Source organism: Heptranchias perlo, chromosome 16, assembly GCF_035084215.1.
Source record: "Heptranchias perlo isolate sHepPer1 chromosome 16, sHepPer1.hap1, whole genome shotgun sequence".
NCBI classification, from domain to species: Eukaryota; Metazoa; Chordata; class Chondrichthyes; order Hexanchiformes; family Hexanchidae; genus Heptranchias; species Heptranchias perlo.
In genome coordinates, this window is record NC_090340.1 from 22,068,579 (window position 1) to 22,088,956 (window position 20,378).

General features: G+C 40.8%; 1 protein-coding gene across 8 annotated transcripts in view; it reads right to left on the reverse strand.

The window, feature by feature from the left end:
- The window catches only part of psme3ip1 (proteasome activator subunit 3 interacting protein 1), a 92,998-nt gene that overhangs the window by 45,880 nt on the left and 26,740 nt on the right, over positions 1-20,378 (reverse strand). For all 8 annotated transcript variants that reach the window (XM_067997790.1, XM_067997789.1, XM_067997783.1 and 5 more), the window contains one exon: positions 20,117-20,255. In XM_067997790.1, the coding sequence (XP_067853891.1) occupies positions 20,117-20,240 (124 nt within the window). In that variant the 5' untranslated portion in view covers positions 20,241-20,255. The remainder of the gene's footprint in view (positions 1-20,116; positions 20,256-20,378) is intronic.

Here is a 20,378-nt window from a genome sequence, read left to right on the forward strand (position 1 = left end):
CAGCAAGTGCTGGTAGGTGATTCAACTGTGGAGAGCCACACCCAAGCACAACTTTGCCCTCATCTGATACCCAAACATACACAGTTTCCAGCAGGAGTCATTAGCTAGGTCGGGAAAAGGAATGCTGGCTGATATTCTAGGGGTACTGAGGCCTGGAACACAGCCTCTAATGCTGCTCTGGCTGAGATTAGCTAACTCGGCATCGACCAGGGATTGCTCCAGAGATCTGCCTGGTTTGAATGGTTCAGTACCAGAAGGCAGAATTTACCAGCTGAATCATCAGTTATCTCCATCAGCCAGTCAGAAAATCTAACACTTGTGCCTGAAGTTGATGGCATTAGTTTTGCAGCATATTATTTACTTATTATGACATATAAAAACAGTAATAGAAACTGGAAAATGGTCATGGCAATTCACACTGATTATTAATAAATAGATGTGATTGCAGCATCATTAGTACAGGCTGGATGTCTGCCAAATGTGGAGTCCACTGTCGCCCGGATTTGCTCTAGAGACTGCATGTCTCACACTATTTCAAATTTTCTAACAGCATCAGATGTCATCAGTGTCACACCTACATCACCAGTAAGATGTTAGCCTTAGCTCAGTGGTAGCACTCTCGCCTGAGATACAAATTGGTACAGACCTGAAAACAGGTCACCTCCTCAGCATGTTGGTTAAGGAATGGTGCATGGTGACCCGACGTAAAGAGAACAGTCTATAAAATAGCACTGCCAGAAAAAAAGGTCCAAGGTAAAAGAATTATCAAATCAAGCTGAGCAAGTATGTTGACTAGTACGGAGTCATCACGAGATGGAGAAGAGAGTTCATTTTATCCGATTTCAATTAAATGATTAGCAAAATTTTACAGATGCAGTTTGATGGAGTGTCATGCTGTTAATCAGACTGCGAGTTCTGTAGTATCTATTTGTGCAACTGATTGTTCGTTGGTCAGTAACTGCATGTTTACATTTAAAAGCTGTACACTGCACGTACAATCTTGTTAAATGTTAAAAAGATGGAAAAAGATAGTTATTATAGTGCTGTGGGAGGACACTGCAATTTTTACATACACGTTATGTCCAAATGCTCAACCCAATTTACTGGAAACTGCTATAAATAAAATTCTCAGCACACGAGAAACTTTGGATAAACATCCTCTCTCCCCAAAGGACTCTTATTATTGAAACCTCATTAACTCTCAAGTGTAAAGTATTTTGTGACAGAGTGATCTTTCAATACTGAGGAATTAAGCAATATTAAATTGGCTTGGTTTGGCTGTCTCCATGTACTGCCATGTGGTGACAATAGTGCAGACTTGCAAAACATTACATTAAAGCAGAGGCTCACTGAATTCTGGATGAAAAAGCCGCAATATGGATAGCAGTTATACGGCACTTTTTGCATGGCAGTGTTTCCTGCTTTCACTTCAATTACACTTGGTAATAAGTCCATGATGTCGTACTCAAAATCTGTTGGGTTACTTCTATACCTTCCCCGAATAAGAAAAGGGACAACAGTGATCCCTGATAAAGCATTTTCTCCTCTGCACTCAGTGACTGTACCACAGTATCTGTAGACTACGTATGGACAATCAGATGCAAAGCTAAACCCTCTAATGTTGTCATGGCAATACAACTCATACATTATATTAGCACTGTATGTTTTCAACAAAATTGTACTTGCAATTCTATTGCCAAGACTGGGAATTGGGTTTCAAATTCAGTGCAGTTGCTATGCTGTTGATGAGACTGACTTCCAGATTTCAATGTATTTGTGCCTCTGAACACCTGTCGCTCACAGAGCCCCTGCACTGTCTTTCCCATGAGCTGGATCAATGAGTCTGCTTAGATGTAGGGCTGTAGCAAAGTATTTTTATATATATTAGCATATCTCCTATGGCACTGCTCGCAATGAGTCATTGTACATGATGTGTAACAATAGGGATCTATATGCCATGTGAGGATAACATCAGGGTCACTGATTTACAGTGCTTGAATAAAGCAAATTCCATTTTTATTAAATGATATTCTGGGATTTTTACCAGTGCTTTGGGGATTGAATTCCATGACTGTCCATCATTCTGTGAAAACTGTAACTGGCCTTTTAAGTAATTATTAGATTCTGTTATTTATGTATAGGTATTTAATTTTTATTCCTTGCCAGTTTTGAAGCTGAGAAGACGAATGCAAGATGCGGCAGTTGTAGTTAGATCTCTTACCATTAGTAGCACTGGATAGGGGGAGTAGGGTTTAGCTACATCCGGAGTAGTCCTGGGATAGTACTGGGATAATTCTGGTCAATGGTAGCACTAGAGTGGGAGTCCTCGAGTCTGACAGCATGGGGAGGAATCGTTTCATCTGCCGTCACTACAGAAGGGGAACTGTAAGAACAGTAATAACGAAGACACAGCCTAGTGCAACACTGAGACATGGGCCCCGAATTTCAAAGGAAATTGTGTGTTCGTTGGGGGCGGGTGCTGCAAAAATCGGGGAAATCCCGAGTGGGTGAGGAAGCCAGCTCCAAACCGCCAACTTCGGGGTTCCCCACAGGCAAGTCTGTGTACGGGTGCACCTCATGAATGCGGAAGTCCCATCAGCAATTAAAGCCGGCGGGATGATAGTTAAAGGACCAAATGTATTGAGGTACTTAAGGTACTTTATTTCTGACGTAGTAGATAGTTAAAATGATTTTTGTTAAAATGATTACCTGGGCGTCTTTCCCACGGCTTCCGATTCACGCCTGGTGAAACCAAGCATGAAGGGCCAGATCAGGCAAAAATAAACAAAATAAATTAAATATAAAACCAATGCACAAAGTTATAAAACAAAATAAACCTACCTTTCCACACTGCTCCGATGTCTCCCTCTCTGATGTCCCTCTCAACCCCCCCGATGTCGCCCTCTCCGATGTCCCTCTCAGCCCCGATCTCCCCCGAACCTCCCCTCTCTTTCACCCCCCCCACCCCCCCAAATCTTCAGCGCCCTCCACTTTCTGTTCTAGCGCCGGATGACGTGTCTCTCTCTCTCTCTCTCTCTAACCACACCACCCCCCACCCCCCCACCATCCCCGGCGTTCCAGCTCCTGTCGGCAGCCAACCTGTCAATCAGGCTGGCTGCCGGGCGCAAAACCCGGAAACAACTTTAATTACCATCTATTACATTGTGATTGCATCGGGAAAGGTACGTTTTTTTTAAATTTAGGTTTGCCATGCGCACCTTCATTCTCCCCCCCACCTCCCCCGACCCCCGCTGCCAACCTGCCACCATTTCAAAATTGAGCCCATGGTTTAGTGCAGTATTAACTGAGACAAGGGCTAGTGTAACATAAACAGAGACCATGGTCTGGTGCAGGGTCTGAAGTAATATAATCAGAGACATAGTCTCGTGCAAATCTTACAACACCAGGTTTTAGTCCAACAGTTTTATTTGAAAATCACAAGCTTTCGGAGGCTTTCTCCTTCGTCAGGTGAGGAAGGTCAGGTCACCTGACGAAGGAGAAAGCCTCCGAAAGCTTGTGATTTTCAAATAAAACTGTTGGACTATAACCTGGTGTTGTAAGATTCCTTACATTTGTACACCCCAGTCCATCACCGGCATCTCCACATCATAGTCTAGTGCAGTAATAACTGAGACAAGGCCCGGTGTAATATAATCAGAGACATGGTTCACTGGAGTAATAACTGGGACAGAGCCTTGTGCGATATAAGCAGAGACATGGGCAGAAGGTGATCGGCAAGAGAGCCAGAAGCGACATGAGGAAACATTTTTTATGCAGCGAGTTGTAATGGTCTGCAATGCACTGTCAGAAAAGGTGGTGGAAACAGATTCAATAGGAAATTTCAAAAGGAAATTGGATAAATACTTGAAGGGATGAAATTTACAGGGCTATGGGGAAAGAGCAGGGGAATGGGACTAAACTGGATAGCTCTTTCAAAGGGCTGACACTGGTACTCCTGAGCTGGTCCTACTATGAACTTGAGGTTTGGTAGAACTGTGAGGGGGGTGGGGAGGGAAAGTGGGCACAATGGAATGTGGAGTTTGGCTTGCTGAAGCTGCTTGGTATCCAATCAATCAATCAGTGGTAGGGAGATGGGAAAGGCAGCACTGGGGTGGGATGAGGGGAAGAGGAGTAGTGGTGATGGTGGTGAAACATTCCTGTCTGGCACCATTGGCTTGTAACTATCCAAGTTGTTTGCAAACATTAAAATTTATTCTTTTGTGATTGGTTCTTGCAAGTGCATTTTTTTTTCACTCTCTGTCTGTTTGCCTTTCTATGTCTCTGTCTGCACCTCCATCTCGTTCAAACACATCAGTAATTAGAACATTTACATTTTCTAACAAATCAACAATACACTAAGAATAATTAGAGACTTAGTGTGCTTTCAAAATTCAACTAAAAAACTCAAATTACTTATCTGTAAGTGCCTATCTCTCTCTCTTTCTGTTGTGCCTATGTCTCTCTCCACGTGTTCCCCCTCACTCTCTCCATGTCACCCTCTCTCTCATGTCTCTGTCTCCATCCCATGTTTCTCTCTCTTTTCCTTTTCTGCTGTCCCCCCATCACATACTGTTTGAGCCAACTGCCGCAATCTGCCTTCCTCACCTTCTTTAAATTTGCTGCTCGTTGATCGTGGGCTGGCTTTGCTTCTTGCTCAGTCTCCAGCTGTTGACTCCTATGTAAAGTTTTCATGCTGTAATTACAGGCACCTACCAGAGGAGTCACTGGAGTACCACCACTGGCAGGAGAGTTGATTTTTTATTGAAAACTGTATTCTGTTCAGTTCTGTATTTATGCGCAAAATAAACCAGTTTTTTTTCCATTTACAATTGGCCTTATCTCACTAAAGTGTTCATCAGTCTGCCTTCTGGAAGATTGGAGAGACACATGTAGGGACACATGAAAGACTATAGTATCCAGTAAACACAACTGGGGCTTTTATTATTATGGTACAGGGCAAGCTATTGTATGACTTGATATTGGACAGTAACGGTTAAATGCTGATTGTAGGGGAACACTGGGCCCGCTTATGGGAGTGTCCAATATCTCTGAACCCTAGAGGATACCTAGTGCAGACCTGAAATCCTTAACATTTCAGGCTTCGAAAACGTGTACATAATTTTCCAAAACAATGGTGCACAATTTCAGCCATTGCTGCACAAAGAAAAAGAGTTCTACAAAATTTTTTTGCTTAAGCCTCGAGAGGACTTAGATAGATAGATAGAAAGATAGATATCTATCTCCAATGTATGCCAACATCCAGGAAGGTGACTTTTTCATGTCACTGATATTGATAAATGTAAGAAAAAAGAAAGAGAAAGAAAGAAAAATACAAAGTAGCAATGCCCATCAGCTTCTGTTGTAACAAATTTGGGTTTAAAAATGTGCTTTTATTCCCCAACAGAAATGCAATTCCCTCATTATTTAGCACCATGCATTTTATACAGGCAGAATGCTTTCAGGCCTTGGAGCAACAACACTTTAAAACTGAAAACTTTATTTGCTACGATGTATTGTACAAAAGCTCCCTAGGCTACCCCGGCGGGATAATTGCGCAACCTCCCTACATATTCGCTCAATGCTCCAGTAACCTCAAGACAGCCACTGGATGCAGGAGCGGGACTTGTCAAGAAATATGATTAATAACATATGCAGTGTGTACCAAAACAACAGAAGTCTACCAGAAGCCATCACTCACACAGTACAGGGCTCCTGCAGGACAATTGCATGTGATTGAGGGGATGGTAAAAGACAGGATCCAATTAAACAGGGCTGCAACAAATATAGACTTGTCCATCTGCAGTCAATTACTGCAATGACCGTAAAACAAGAACAATACTATTCTTCAGTAAATGACAGCTACTGACTACTTCTGCTGCACTTCAGGAAGTGTATCTGCATTGCTTTCTGTGTTGACAGCCTCATTAAAAACCCAGACAATTTCAGCTTTTTTCAATTCATGTAGTTACCAGTTTTCTCACATTACCAGCGATGTAATGATTTTATAGAGAAAGAAAATAATTGAAGTACATGCAAGATTGCACTCTGGTTTTTGCCTAATGTAAAAAATGATTGTGTTTCTCACGCCTCCCCCGCCCCCATATCTTTTAGCTATTGTTGCATAATCCAAAAATTCCAAAAGTAGAGTCTAAAATAATAAACCAAAAGATTTGTTGTTAATTCAGTTTCCAGGAATGCAATTTTACAGACTGTATCAAGAAGACAAGATCTACATGAAAGCAAAAATGCAAACAACTTGCTTTTTAGTGTTCATGCCAAAAATTAATCAACTAAAAGACCACACATGATTATAAAGTGTAAATATACATCAATTGTGGCTTCTCAAGAAAGTACCATTTTTAGAAGATAAACAAGAGCATATTTAATACCAAATCAATGTACATTTATTTGGCCAAATTAAGACCTCAGTTACCATCATCCAACCTGGATTTAAATTGCACTTTTAAATCAGAGAAGGTAAACTTTCATCTCAAGATCCCATGACACTATTCGAAGAAGAGCAGGGGAGTTTTCTCCTGGTGTCTTGGCCAATATTTATCCCTCAACCAACATCACTAAAACAGATTACCTGGACATTATCACATTGCTGTTTTGTGGGACCTTGCTGTGTGCAAATTGGCTGCAGTGTTTCCCTACATTACAATCGTAACTTCAAAAGTACTTCATTGGCTGTGAAGTGCTTTGGGACATTCTGATGTTGTGAAAGGTGCTATATAAATGCAAGTTCTTTTTTTCTTTATATAAAACAGAGTTTCAGAAGACTTCATTCAGTCACCAATGGTCAGGAGTTATCAATGAAACTTGGTAACGCAGGGGAATCTTGATATAATGAACTACAAAATATCCAATAACTTGATGCATCAAATTTGATTTGCTGTATTTGCCATTATGTAGGACCGGTAAGAAGCGACTCAGGAAAGACTGGCTCCATGAACTCAGGGAGAGGGAATAAAGTTAGAATGGACTGGGGAGGAGTACGGGACAAAATTACTTATCGTTCTTATGTGGTCATCATTTGCATTAATAATCACAGAAAGAGTGCCTGCAGTTTTATTTCAAACCTTGCACTGTCACATTTTAATTGGACAAATTAACATCAGCATAAAGAATGCAAGTCACTAATAATCTGTAATACTATATGTTTGAAAAGCTTTTGAAAAATTAAAAGTCACAACTTTAATACACTGCCATGTTAACAGCTTTATTATAAATAAACACAAACACATTTACCTCAATGAAATGTTCAATAACAAATCATTCATTTTTGGTCATGGGCACTATCTACAAATGATGAAACTTAAGTTTGTCCTTTTACTACCGGTCTTGAACACAGTAGGCAAATCCATGCTGGCTGCATAAGCTCTGCTGTCGTGCAGTCAGCTGTACCCACTGATGGGTTCAGTCCTAACGTGTGAAGAACCAGGTGGGAGTATGGACACTCCACTAACATTAAATACTGTATCCTCCCACTCTACTTCATCTAACCCTATCAGCATATCCTTCTATTCCTTTCTGCCTCAGGGACCTATCTAGCTTCCCCTTAAATACCTACAAGGTAGTCTTGCACCACCTGGCTTCAGGGTGCCAAGGAGTCAGATCGCCATCCTAACTCCTGAGTTATACTACTGCTTTAGTGTTGCCGCACAACTGCTATGCATCGAAGCCAAAGTGATGGTATAATGACAGTGGGAATATTTAAAGTTAGCTACATATCTGTATATTGGAAAATGCATTAGTATGAATTAATATTTATTTGCAATTTGGAATATAAATTCAAACTGCAAACCAGTTTGGAACAGTATCTTATTTTTGCATTGCACATCCTTACCGTACAAATACAATTACTCAGGGGACTCCTGCGCTGTTTCCAAATGTAAAGAAATTAAAGAACTTGCTTTTATAAAGTGCCCCACATCCTCCAGATGTCACAAACGCTTCAGAGCCAATGAGGTACTTTTGAAGTGTAGTCACTGTTGTAATGTAGTGAAACGTGGCAATTAATTCACAGCAAGATCCTACAAACATCAATGGGATACATGACCAAATAATCTGTTTTAGTGATGCTGGTTGAGGGATACAGGTTAGTCAGGACTCCAGGAGAACTTCCCCGCTCTTCTTCAAATAGTGCTGTAGGAATTTTTATGTCCACCTAAGAAGGCAGAAGGGTGCTCAGTTTTTAATGTGGCATCCAAAAGGCAGCACCTCCAACAACGCAGCACTCCCTCAGCACTGCACTGAAGTGTCAGCCTAGATTATGTGCTCAAATCTCTGGAGTAATGCCAAATACAAATACAGAACTAAATGTGACACAGTGCGAAAGCAGGCAGCCAGTCATCTGAATAACAGTGCAATTTTATCTAGGATTCTCTGCAGTACACAATTAAAACAGAATAATGGAAATTTCTGAGACAGGGTATGCATTACCTCCGTCACCTACAGGCAAGTACAATACAGACACTTTAATCACAGTCCAAAAAAAACCCATCTGATGCCACAAAGCATTACACTACACTCTCATCACTACCCATAGCTCTCCGCTAGAACATTAGCAATTAGCTGTCAGTTCTACAAGAGCACAAATGTCACAGCTCCCAAGTTTTATTAATAAGCATTCAATCACATTCTTTACACATTTGTAATTTTACTCTTTTCAGAAAGTACAAAAACCTTCATAAAAATCACAAAATGGAAAATTCATGCAGCATTCTGTCTGACCCTCAGACCTCCACTGTCTCTCCCTTTTGCAAAGATTCTCACAATTCCCCTTAACACTTTGGTTAAGATTTTTAGTAGGCAAGTAGTTTTAGCAATATATTTACAAAATAACAAAAGATTTAAATTCAATCAAGCCTGCCTTACAGGGAGCTCTGGCTTGAACTACGAAGCATAAATCAGATGTCAGCCTTGGTTTAATGGTAGCACTCATGCCTCGGAGTCAGAAGGTCATGGGTTCAAGGCCCACTCTAGAGCCTTGAGCACAAAATCTGATTGACACTTCACATGATAGGAGTGCTGCATATCAGAGATCCTGCCATCTGGATGAGCAGGCTCTGCCTGCCCTCTCAGGTGGACATAAAATATCCCATGGCGCTATTCAGAGAACTCCCCTGCTAACAACTGGTTATTCATCTCAATGCTGTTTGTGCGACCTTTCAATTGATTAAATACTGGGGAATTCTCCACGGGGTTTAGCACTGGCATGAAATCCAAAATTATTGGGAAAACCAAGTTTCACATTGTCTATGTGCAAAGTCACACCTGGGAGATGTGCCAAGGCAAACCTGACAGTGTCATCAAAAGTCTTATCTCTTTTGGATGTAACAATCAGAATCGAAGAAATTTGCTCTAAAAAGGGATACTTTAATCCCTATGGACTGATTCTAATTTTCTTGTTTCAACAACAACAACAACAACTTGCATTTATATAGCACCTTTAATATAGTAAAACGTCCAAAGGTGCTTCACAAGAGCATTATTAAACAAAATTTGACACCAAGCCATATAACGAGATATTAGGACAGGTGACCAAAAGCTTGGTTAAAGAGGTAGGTTTTAAGGAGTGTCTTAAAAGAAGAGAAAGAGGTAGAGAGGCAGAGAGGATTAAGGAGGGAATTCCAGAGCTCAGGGCCTAGGCACAGTCGCCAATGGTGGAGCAATTAAAATTGGGGATGCGCAAGAGGCAAGAATTGGAGGAGCACAGAGATCTCAGAGGGTTGTAGGGCCGGAGGAGGTTACAGAGATAGGAGGGGGCAAGGCCATGGAGGGATTTGAAAACAAGAATGAGAATTTTAAAATCGAGGCGTTCCCAGACCGGGAGCCAATATAGGTCAGCGAGTTCAGGGGCGATGGGAGAATAGGACTTGGTGCGAGTTAGGATACAAGCAGCAGAGCTTTGGATGAGCTCAAGTTTATGGAGGGTGGAAGATGAGAGGCAAGCCAGGAAAGCATTGGAATAGTCGAGACTAGAGGTAACAAAGGCATGGATGAGGGTTTCTGCAACAGATGAGCTGAGGCAGCGGCAGAGACGGGAAATGATGCGGAGGTGGAAGTAGGCAGTCTTGGAGATGGAGCGGATATGTGGTCGAATGCTCATCTCAGGATCAAATAAAATGCCAATGGTCTGGTTCAGCCTTAGACAGTGGCCAGGGAGAAGGATGGAGTTGGTGGTTAGGGAACGGAGTTTGCAGTCTTCCCAATATTTAATTCAAATATTGTAATGATGCAGTATCTTGCTATGTCATTTATCTCCTGTGTATTATTTAAGTTGTAAATCAACCTGAACAAGTAGTTTCTGCCAATGTGCATTGGTCTACTGGTGTGGTATTTTCTGTCTTTCATGGGAGAAGCATAGTGGGCATTCCACATGACCTCCAGAGATCTAAATAACCACAAACTGGAGAAAGCTCTTACTTCTGGGCAAGCTATCCCACCATCGGCACATGTATAAGCATATGTTGTCACTCATGGAAGACTCAGTCTGCTTAAGGAAAGTGCCTTTTTTGCCTTTAACACAAGTTAGAAGAGTTGGGGAAAGCCCAGTCATCCCAATGTGGATATATGTTGCAATCAAAAACACTCTTGACTTCAAATTAGTTCCCTGTTAAGATTTACATTCAACTCTTTTTATTTAATTTACATAAATGGATGTATGGTAGATGATAAATAGCTGTGAAGTACAACTTATATACCCACTCACGGCACTAATCATAACTCTCTCATGACGGTATCAGTCAGCACACTTGGATATTAATAGCGTTGAATACCACAGCTCCTCATTTGCAATATGTTGTACACTGAGTCTGGTAAACACACACCCTCATCTTTTCCTCCATCCATGTAGCTTCAGTAACCCAGGAGGGTAAGTGACACTGGATAACTGACTGAACCCAGGCCAGAGAGGTAAGAAAATCAACAGGGTGTCCCCACTCCTAACTGCTATCAATCGACCCCTGCTGAAAAGTGTATATTTGTGGTCGTTGGGGGTGAATAGACTCCAGCTGCGATGTACTCCCATGGTAAAATATCCTGCCAACATTCACTAGCCCAAGTCACACATTAAGAATGGCCACTTGGGTGAGACAGCAGAAGGTGGTCAGCAGCTTTGGAAGCCTATTTAGGGCTTTCAGGGGAGGGCAGAGCAAAAATATTTAAAAAGGAAATCAGGCTCCCTTAGCACCAGAGTTAACAGCAATGGGTCTTGAATAGTGTAAGAAAACCATGACAGTGTGCAGCAGTAGAATACTTTCAGTTCAGTGCCAGCCATTTTATAATGGACTAAATCGCTGTTGTCTGATTTGTCCAGTATATTCTGTTGTATTGTGAATACCACTGTTTATACCAAATCAACTGTCACTGCAAAAAGAAATGATGTGGAGATGCCGGTGATGGACTGGGGTGGACAAATGTAAGGAATCTTACAACACCAGGTTATAGTCCAACAGTTTCTGACTATATATGCGGTAACTTTCAAGGAATCCCACACTCACCTGACGAAGGAGAAAGCCTCCGAAAGCTTGTGATTTTCAAATAAAACTGTTGGACTATAACCTGGTATTGTAAGATTCCTTACAACTGCAAAAAGAAAGACAGACTTGCATTTTTTAGCACCTCAAGACATCCCAAAGCACTTTACAACCAATGAAGTACTTTTTGAAGTGTAGTCACTGTTGCAATGTGGGAAATGCACCATGCTGGGTTCTGGAATTGAATTGGATTGGTCTTGGGGAAGGGGGGGGGGGGGGGGGGTTCTGGAAGTCAGTAGGCCTAGGGGAGCAACCTTGTCATATATGGAGAAAAACAATGAACGCGTCGGTACAGCAGCATATCTGGGCATATCCCTGTCTGGACAAACCAGCGATGTGCATCATGTATTGGGTTTGAACAGATACAGTTTATACACTGGACAAAGTGCGTCTGCCGTAAGTAGAGCCAATTCATTAGCTTTGCACTTCCAAATTCAGCCATAATTTATCTGTTCCTCGGGAGATATTTGGAATTTTTAAATAAAACATTCTATCTGATTGACAGGGTATCCGCCAATCCTGGAGTCACTCTGCATCGTGAGTAAAATAGGGCTCATCAGTTTGACCTGCTGTTTGACTGCAACTTAAAGCAGGGTAAACCACAAACAGTGCAGCTCAATCAGACGCCCAAACTCTTCCCAAATTATAATATAAGATGGAACAGGCATATACAAAGGAAAGTGAATCCAACTGAGCAACATTCCCAAAGCAGCTTGTAATTTGTCCTGAACATAAAAACAGGTTACATTATAATTCCATACAGTGGCCATTTCTATGGGGACTGATGTATTATATAACACATTAAAGATTGACTAATTAAGCTAAAAAAAATTTAGGAATGTGTTCAAATATATTGTTTTTTAGACAGTGCTATAAAGGGTTGGAAACAGCAAGTAAAATACGGAAACCAGGTTTGTAAAATGAGTTGCAATTCAGTAGCATGCTACGGAATCTTAAAACGTTCTTGAAAAGGTTTAATATATTGAATTGCTTCGAATCAAAAGCAACCAATGGATAATCATTTTTGAATTAACATTAGTTAAAGTAAAATAAAGATTTTCACAATGAAGCGATTCGCTTGGCATTAATTCGATCGCAGGCATTATTGCCAGGTAGCGCAGTAATAGGACCCAATGTTAGCTTTTGATTTAAGTTGTGTTTACACAGATAATTATTTCCCCAACATTCTAATCCACTGCTGGAGAAATAATCCGTGAAAACACAAACAAGACATGAAAAAGAGTTTTAAAAAAAGTCTTGGGCTTTCCCCAGATTCTTGCAATAGGGCGGTATTCTCTCCTCTCGCCAAAAGAAATGCTTCGCATGAAAGACTGAAGGTGAAGAAATTGACTGGGATGAAGTAGGTTAGGAATCTACCCTGGTCACTGGTACCCACATTTTACATAGATTGTACAGCACAGGAACAGGCCATTCGGCCCAACGGGTCCATGCTCCACATAAGCCACCTTCCACCCCTCTCCACCTAACCTATAAGCACAACCTCTATTTCTCCTTCATAAGTTTATTTAGCTTCCCCTTAAATGCATCTATGCTATTCGCCTCGACTACTCCTTGTGGTAGCGAGTTCCACATTCTAACCACTCTCTGGATAAAGAAGTCTCTCCTGAATTTGATAGTTCAGACTAACAGGATAGAAGTCTCCTCTCTGTTGACAGTAAGTGGGAGCATTGACTACATTTGACACTATAGATTGCAATGGTTGATCTGGTACCAAGATAGAAGCACATGAAGAGTTACATAGTACTGATATCCATCACCTTGCACAAAAATAAAAATGCAAGAAAGCCTGTGGGGATGCTGTGCCCTGTGTTCTCCGAGTCAATTAGCTTTATATTCAGTCCAGTCTTTTAGAAGCTTCGCTATGCAATCAGATGCACAGCAGGGCCTTGACTGGCAACCAACCACTAAACTAAGATCCCTCTGCCATACAGAAAGTGGCACGAGACCGATTTTAAAATTCGCTGCATCAACATTGCAGCAGCAGAGCAATTTTAGGACAAAACTAAACATTTTTGCCTTGATTTAATTCAGTAGTGGTCCAATTAATTCAGTCTCAATCGTAAAGTAATTTAAAAATCAGCTTGCATTCAAAGTTACGTCACAGCCTAACTCGATTTATTCAGTTGTGTCCAAGACTACACAATTCAAACACAAGCAATGCTGTGTGATCAGTTCAGTCATGCTTATAATGGCCAGTTTCTTCCGAATTTAGCTGACAGTTATTCAGATCCATAACTATTAATCAAGTATTTGAGAGCAAGGAATGTTTAAATTATTAAGTCAATTTGAAACTTTCAGAGATAAATCAGGCTAGTTAGTTCCCACAATTGATTTGGTTATGAGAAGAAAAGGCTAAATCTGTATATAAAGGCCAATTATAAAATAATTAGTTAGCATAGAGATTGCAAACATTTATTATTTACCTTTTGACAAGCTGGTTTAGTGTAATGTCTGCTCTAAATGTATTATTTATTCATTTCTTCATCCGTTACTCCAATAAAGTTGCTTGAAATCAAGTCTGATGTGATGGTCTGCCACTCTGTGAGATGAGCTTCCGACCCCGTATCCGCTCCATCACCAAGACCGCTTACTTCCACCTCTAACATTACCCGTCTCTGCCCCTGCCTCAGCTCATCTGCTGCTGAAACCCTCATCCATGCTAGTTACCTCTAGACTTGACTATTCTAATGCTCTCCTGGCCAGCCTCCCACCTTTCACCCTTCATAAACTTGAGCTTATCCAAAACTCTGCTGCCCGTATCCTAACTTGCACCAAGTTGACCCATCACCCCTGTGCTCGCTGATCTACATTGGCTCCCGGTCCGGTAACGCTTCAATTTTAAAATTCTCATCCTTGCTTTCAAATCCGACCATGGTCTCGCCCCTCCCAATCTCCTCCTCCAGCCCTACAACCCTCCAAGATCTGTGCTCTCCTCCAATTCTTGCCTCTTGCCCATCCCCGATTTTAATCGCTCCACCATTGGTTCAGTGTCTTCAGCTGCTTAGGCCCTAAGCTCTGGAATTCCCTCCCTACACCACCTCGCCTCTCTACTCCTTTAAGACGCTCCTTAAAACCTACCTCCTGTCGTAATATCGCCTTATGTGGCGCGGTGTCAAATTTTGTTTGATAATCGCTCCTGTGAAGCGCGTTGGAAAGTTTTACAACGTTAAAAGCGCTATATAAATGCAAGTTGTTGTTATTGATATGGTAATGGTCTGGTAGAGGCACAGAATGAATGCTGTAGCCAAGAGGAAGTGGTTTCCTGCCATTATTCCAGACACATTACCAAAATATACCTAGATATCAGGGCCTGTGAAGGAACTCTTGAGGCCTTGAAAATTTAAAAGGTCAATTATGAGAGTAACCTAAGATACGTAAACTGTAGTATTGAGGATAAGAAAGGCAGAAAGAACACAAAAACCTACATTTTAATATAGCAGGGCTCCGAAAACATCTTTGTAAAAGATGGGGAATTTATTTCTCTCAGTAATGGAGCAGGTTTTTTGTCATAATCTCCAAGAGGTGGCCATTATTTCCCCACCTCCAACAATCAGCACTTACCCCCTGAAATAAAAGCTTTTCCCATTTTCATTTGTTAACCGCAGAAGACTTACTATAAAAAGAAGCCCCCAGCCTACCAACTCAAAGATCTTGCGCAAATCAACATAGTATTTGTACAAGAAGTAGTGATTCCTTAAGTGAAGTCTTACGCTGTGATTATAAAGGAAGTGCCCAGCAGAGCTGGAAGCAATGAGTTTACCAGTCAGTTCCTGTTCTTAAGACCTTAGATTTAAGTGACATCATTTACTGGGACTTGGTGATATAATTTTTGTATTGAAGTTTAGAATGCATAGTGCCATGGTTAATTATTCTACCCTGTGGAAGTTATTCCATTTCTTTCATGATTTTCAGCAGGTTTCTTGAATTGTTCTTGCTTAGTGTCTGGTGATTTTTTTTTAAACCAAAGCATTGAGATTATATTTGTAGTTTAGAATTGTACAGGAAAAATAGTAGTAATTGAATCCCATTGTGGGTCAAGATGGTTTCATAGGTTCAGGTAGTCCTGAGGCAAAGTAAAGGTTTCCATCACAAACACTTACCTTAGTTCTAGTTTTTGTCTGCTTCTCCACTGAAGACATTACCAGCCTTCAGAATTCAATATCACTTTAAACCTAAATCATCCCCAATTCAAGTCATACTTTTCTTCAGATCTTAAAGTATAATGTAGTCTAATACTGAAAATCAGCACAGTTGTTAAACAACCACAGCCTTTTAATCCCATGGCTGCGGAGTACTAAAAACTGAATTGCTGGAGATTTTTTTTTTAAATGAAAATGATAGAAATCTAAAATAAAAATGGAAAATGTTAGAAATACATAGCAGCTCAGTCTGTATTTGAAAGAGAAAGAGGTCTGATGAAGGGTCGCACTCGAAATGTGCACCTATTTCTTTTTTCTTCAGACCTGCTGCATATTTTGTTTCTATTTAAGCTAGATTCTTGGTCCATCAGCCAGTGCTGTGGTTCTTTGGATGCCCTATCTTCCCCTCATTGTTCAGGTGTTTTCATTTTGCTGCTTGGATTTTTCTTTTTTTTTAAATGCTACACTAGGGACTTGAAATATAGAATGGCTATAATTATGGTGTCACGCCCAACGACTAATACCATCGAAACCCCATTATAAAGGCTTTGACTCAAATTTAGGTCTATCAGATTGCACACAGACTGCATAAAATTACCCAATACTGTGTCTAATCCGTGTAATGGAATTTCGTGGACTTGCCTGCTCTTTCTAAAGGAGACAAGGTACACTATGAGGAATTTAACAGCTACCAAGGTTTTCCTTGAAGTATTTTTGCTTATCTCCATAAAAAATGAAACAAACCTTGTAGCAGTTGCTTGCTTGGAAGCCATTTAAAAAAAAAGAATAAAAGACATGCACTGAACACAATATATAGTGAAATCAGTCCAAGCACCTGTCTGGGATACCATGTGGGTTCAGCCAGAAGTGATATCAGAATTTATTTTTCTAGCTGATCTCAAGGAGTGCCATAGCCAATTTTCTTTTACAATATTCTTCAGAAATTAAATGAGCGATGTTATGGAGGTGGAAGTAGGCAGTCTTTGGGCTGGACAGGTCACGGGGTCGAAAGCTCAGCTTGGGGTCAAACAGAACACCGAGGGTGCAAACAGTCTAGTTCAATAAGAGGCAGTGGCTGAGGAGGGGGATGGAATCGGTGGCATGGTTACCACCACTGTACTCAGTGGTCAGGTAATATAATTGGCCTTGGTATCCCCAAGCTAGAGAGGGCACCAGGGGCAGCGGTGAAAATAAGAGGTTCAATGAATGAGCAAGAATCAAGCTCGCCAGGTACAATGTTCCAAGTTGGATTTTTCACATTAAGTGATTTAAAATCTTTGACAGAAGATTTTGGTTTGCAAGCAAGTTATTGAAATGTACACTTTCTTTAAAAGGAAGGTGAAGCCTTTTCCTTCCCCCAAAGCTTCAAAGAGATATTCCAAACCATGCTACTTGACATCAGTCGCCTAAATCTAAAGACTAAAGTGCAATAGGTCTCTCTTTCAGTTTGAACTGCTTTGAGCCCTGCAGAGGATTTCCTGAATTGTCAGGACAACTATGGTGCTGATGCTATGGAATGCAGTCTAAACTCTTATGTCTGCTCTTTCAGCTGGAGATTCATTGGATTAAAGACAGAAGCCAACAAATGAAGGGGAGCAGTTCACAGACTCAAGAAACCAAAATCAAAGAAGAGTCTAATTTCATATCAGGCACTGAGTTTTCCTTATCCACTGGTAACAAGGGTAATGCATCTCTGCAAAGTTCCTGGAAAGGGTTTTGTTTTCTTAACATAAGATGGCTGTTTTGCAGAACAGCTTTTCAGAACAGAGAGCACAACAGCAAATGCAGCCAATTTGAAGATTATTGGTGAAAAACTACAAAGAGAAGCATTTTATCAGGGATTGATACATGAACTAAATAGTCATCATTTTGAAGTATTACAAAACATTTTCCTTTCAAAATTATACTTTTTTCACCATTGTTGTGTGAGACGACAGAGCTGGTAAATTAGGTGATCTCCTTTCAGGGCTAAAAAGCCCAAGTGTCTCCAGTCTTTTTTTCTCATACTTCCGTCCATCTGACGCCAGGGGTCAGCATCTTCTCTGAACCGCCACCAGGGCTTGAATGTCTTTCTTGTGTTTCAGTGACCAGGTTGGACACAGCGCTCAAGCTGACCAGAACTCTATTGTTTGAGCATGATTTCCTCTGCAATGTACTCCAGTTTTGGCTAGATAGTTCAGCATTCCATTTATCTTATTGATCACTGCTCTGCAACGATTAGGCATGTTAAGCACCAAGTCTACCAAGAGCCCTACATCTCTTTCAACTTTATCCTTAGCTATTGTGACAGCATCCATGGAATACTTCTGTTGCCCATTTTTTTCTTCCCATGTGCAGCACATTAAACTTGCCCGTTTTAAATTTCATCTGCTATTGTTCCACTCACATATTTTACCCAAATTATTTTGTGCTCCCAAGCTGCTTCCACATATCCAATTGCCTTTCCTCCTTTGATGCCATCTGCAAATTTAACCAATTTGCGTTGAGTTTCTGAATCCAAGGCCTACAATAATGGAAGGGTAAAAGAACATATTCCATTTTAATATTTCAAGAAAGCTTTTTCTGAAGTGTTTATAAAAAGAAACGGCTGCAGTCAGCCTGATAACAATGCATTAACACACTGCATCCCAGACTATATATATATATATATATATACACATATATATATGGGCAAAGTACACATCACTTGCACATTGACATGCTGTCAACAGCATTATGACTGTTGAAATTGTAGCAATCAACTGTCATTAAACCAATTCAGTCCACGTGAGGAGTTGTGGATTACATTTATACCACACAACTAGAGCTAGCAAGAAACTATCCTGTAGATTTTTATACATTTTGGTTTTGTTGTTCATAAATTTCATAATTTGTATTACTTTATGATATTGTCCTGTCTGAACTGACCCCTCAAGGCATTTTTTACAATGCAGTTTCTGCATGCATCTGTGTATGTTAAAGCAATGAACAGCTCCTGAAGCAAGGTAAGACCGACTGATTTTTAAATGCAATTCTGATCAAGTTTGAGAAGAAATGTGGGATTTGTCCCTGAAGATCCAAATGAAGGAGCAGTCGAAGATTGCTGCAGTGCTCCAGGAGTAGACTCAACTGTGGGTAGGAATTCCTGATCCATCACGAGACCACAAATTCCCACTTGTGGCCCGAAGCAGAGTTCCTTTCCTGAATGAAACAGCAGCATCAGGTACAAACTGCAGCCCAGATCAGTAGTGAATATGACAGTAGCAACCTCCAAACCAGATCCCTTAGGGCAGCAGATCAGCTGCTGCAGCACAAATCATTATCCAACAGCTGATTTGCCATCCCTAGGGTGAAAATTGTACACATCTGTGCACAGCTTATAGAGCTGGCTTTGCCCTTGTAATCAGCCTATGAACTGAAAATTTCAGACAGTCACAGAAGCTGTCTCTCATCAGAAAGTAATAGCTTTTGTTTCAGTGGCCTCCTCTTGTCGATTATAATCCATTTATACTGGAGAACCACTTGCAATGTGAGCAATGTTCCATATTGTGATCCATTTTTCAAGGTTCTGGATTCGCCCCATCCATACAGCGAGGTGGATTCGGAGACCAGCGGCAAAACTGCTACAACTCCAGGATGTGCTAGATTTGCAAGTCCATAGTTGCTCAAAAGTTACACATGCCCTGCTGTCTGGGGGAAAGGTCTACACAATGTTGTAAATTGAATTGCTGAGTATAAGTTCAGCCCACCAGAACAGAATTGCAGCGTCAATGGAGGTTGCCATTTAACTCTGCTGATGGCACCTCCCTCCAAAAGGCAAGGAACAAAGCTAACTAGCAATGTTCTCTGCCTCTAGAATCAAATATAGATGAAGTCGTGGACAGCACTGCTGCCTTCAGAGCGGCATAAGATTCCAACCCTGCAATGTTATAACAAAGTAACAGCATCCAATAGATCTTTCTCGGGAACACACGTTGCTCGTCATTATTCCTAAAGCTGCAACTGTTTGAGAGGAGATTTATCCGACTTTCTCTCCTGCTCTTTTCAACCTTGGTAAGGTGCTTTACTTTAGGCCTTAGCCCTTTACCATGCTACCATAAAAAATGCATTCACAGTTTCAAAACCAGCTTAATAATCACAATAAAATAATAACGTTTTCCTTAAACGAAACACCTCATGTAATTATGCATAGTAACCAAGCAAAGTGTAAATAATATGAGAATTTTATGAAAAAATAGCAACAGAGGTACAGATTTACTTAGAGGCAACGAATACCTAAAATGAGATAATTTGCCATATTTAGGCCCCCTGAAATGATAAATTTTGACCATGAAAAGTGGTATTTCTATTTTCTCTAAAAGATGCATACTGCACCAAACTCAAGTTTGTCACAAGACACAGTTTACGAGAGCAGTTCAGAACACTGTACTGTACCTTCTGGATCGTCAGGTTTCCGAACCTTTTCCCACTCCTCCTGTCTTTGTTTGCGTCTTTCATCTAATTCAGCCTCAGTTACAAACCGTCTCTTAATGAGGTTATCTCCGGTCTTGCTGTCCATACTTCAACGAAGTGACTGTATAACAATTAAAAAATTTGGCTATTATATCTACTGTTGTGTAAGCTCAAATTTTTTGCCAACATGTACCACTCAGTTTTTCTTTAAATATAAGAACATCACCCAAAGATCAACGTATGG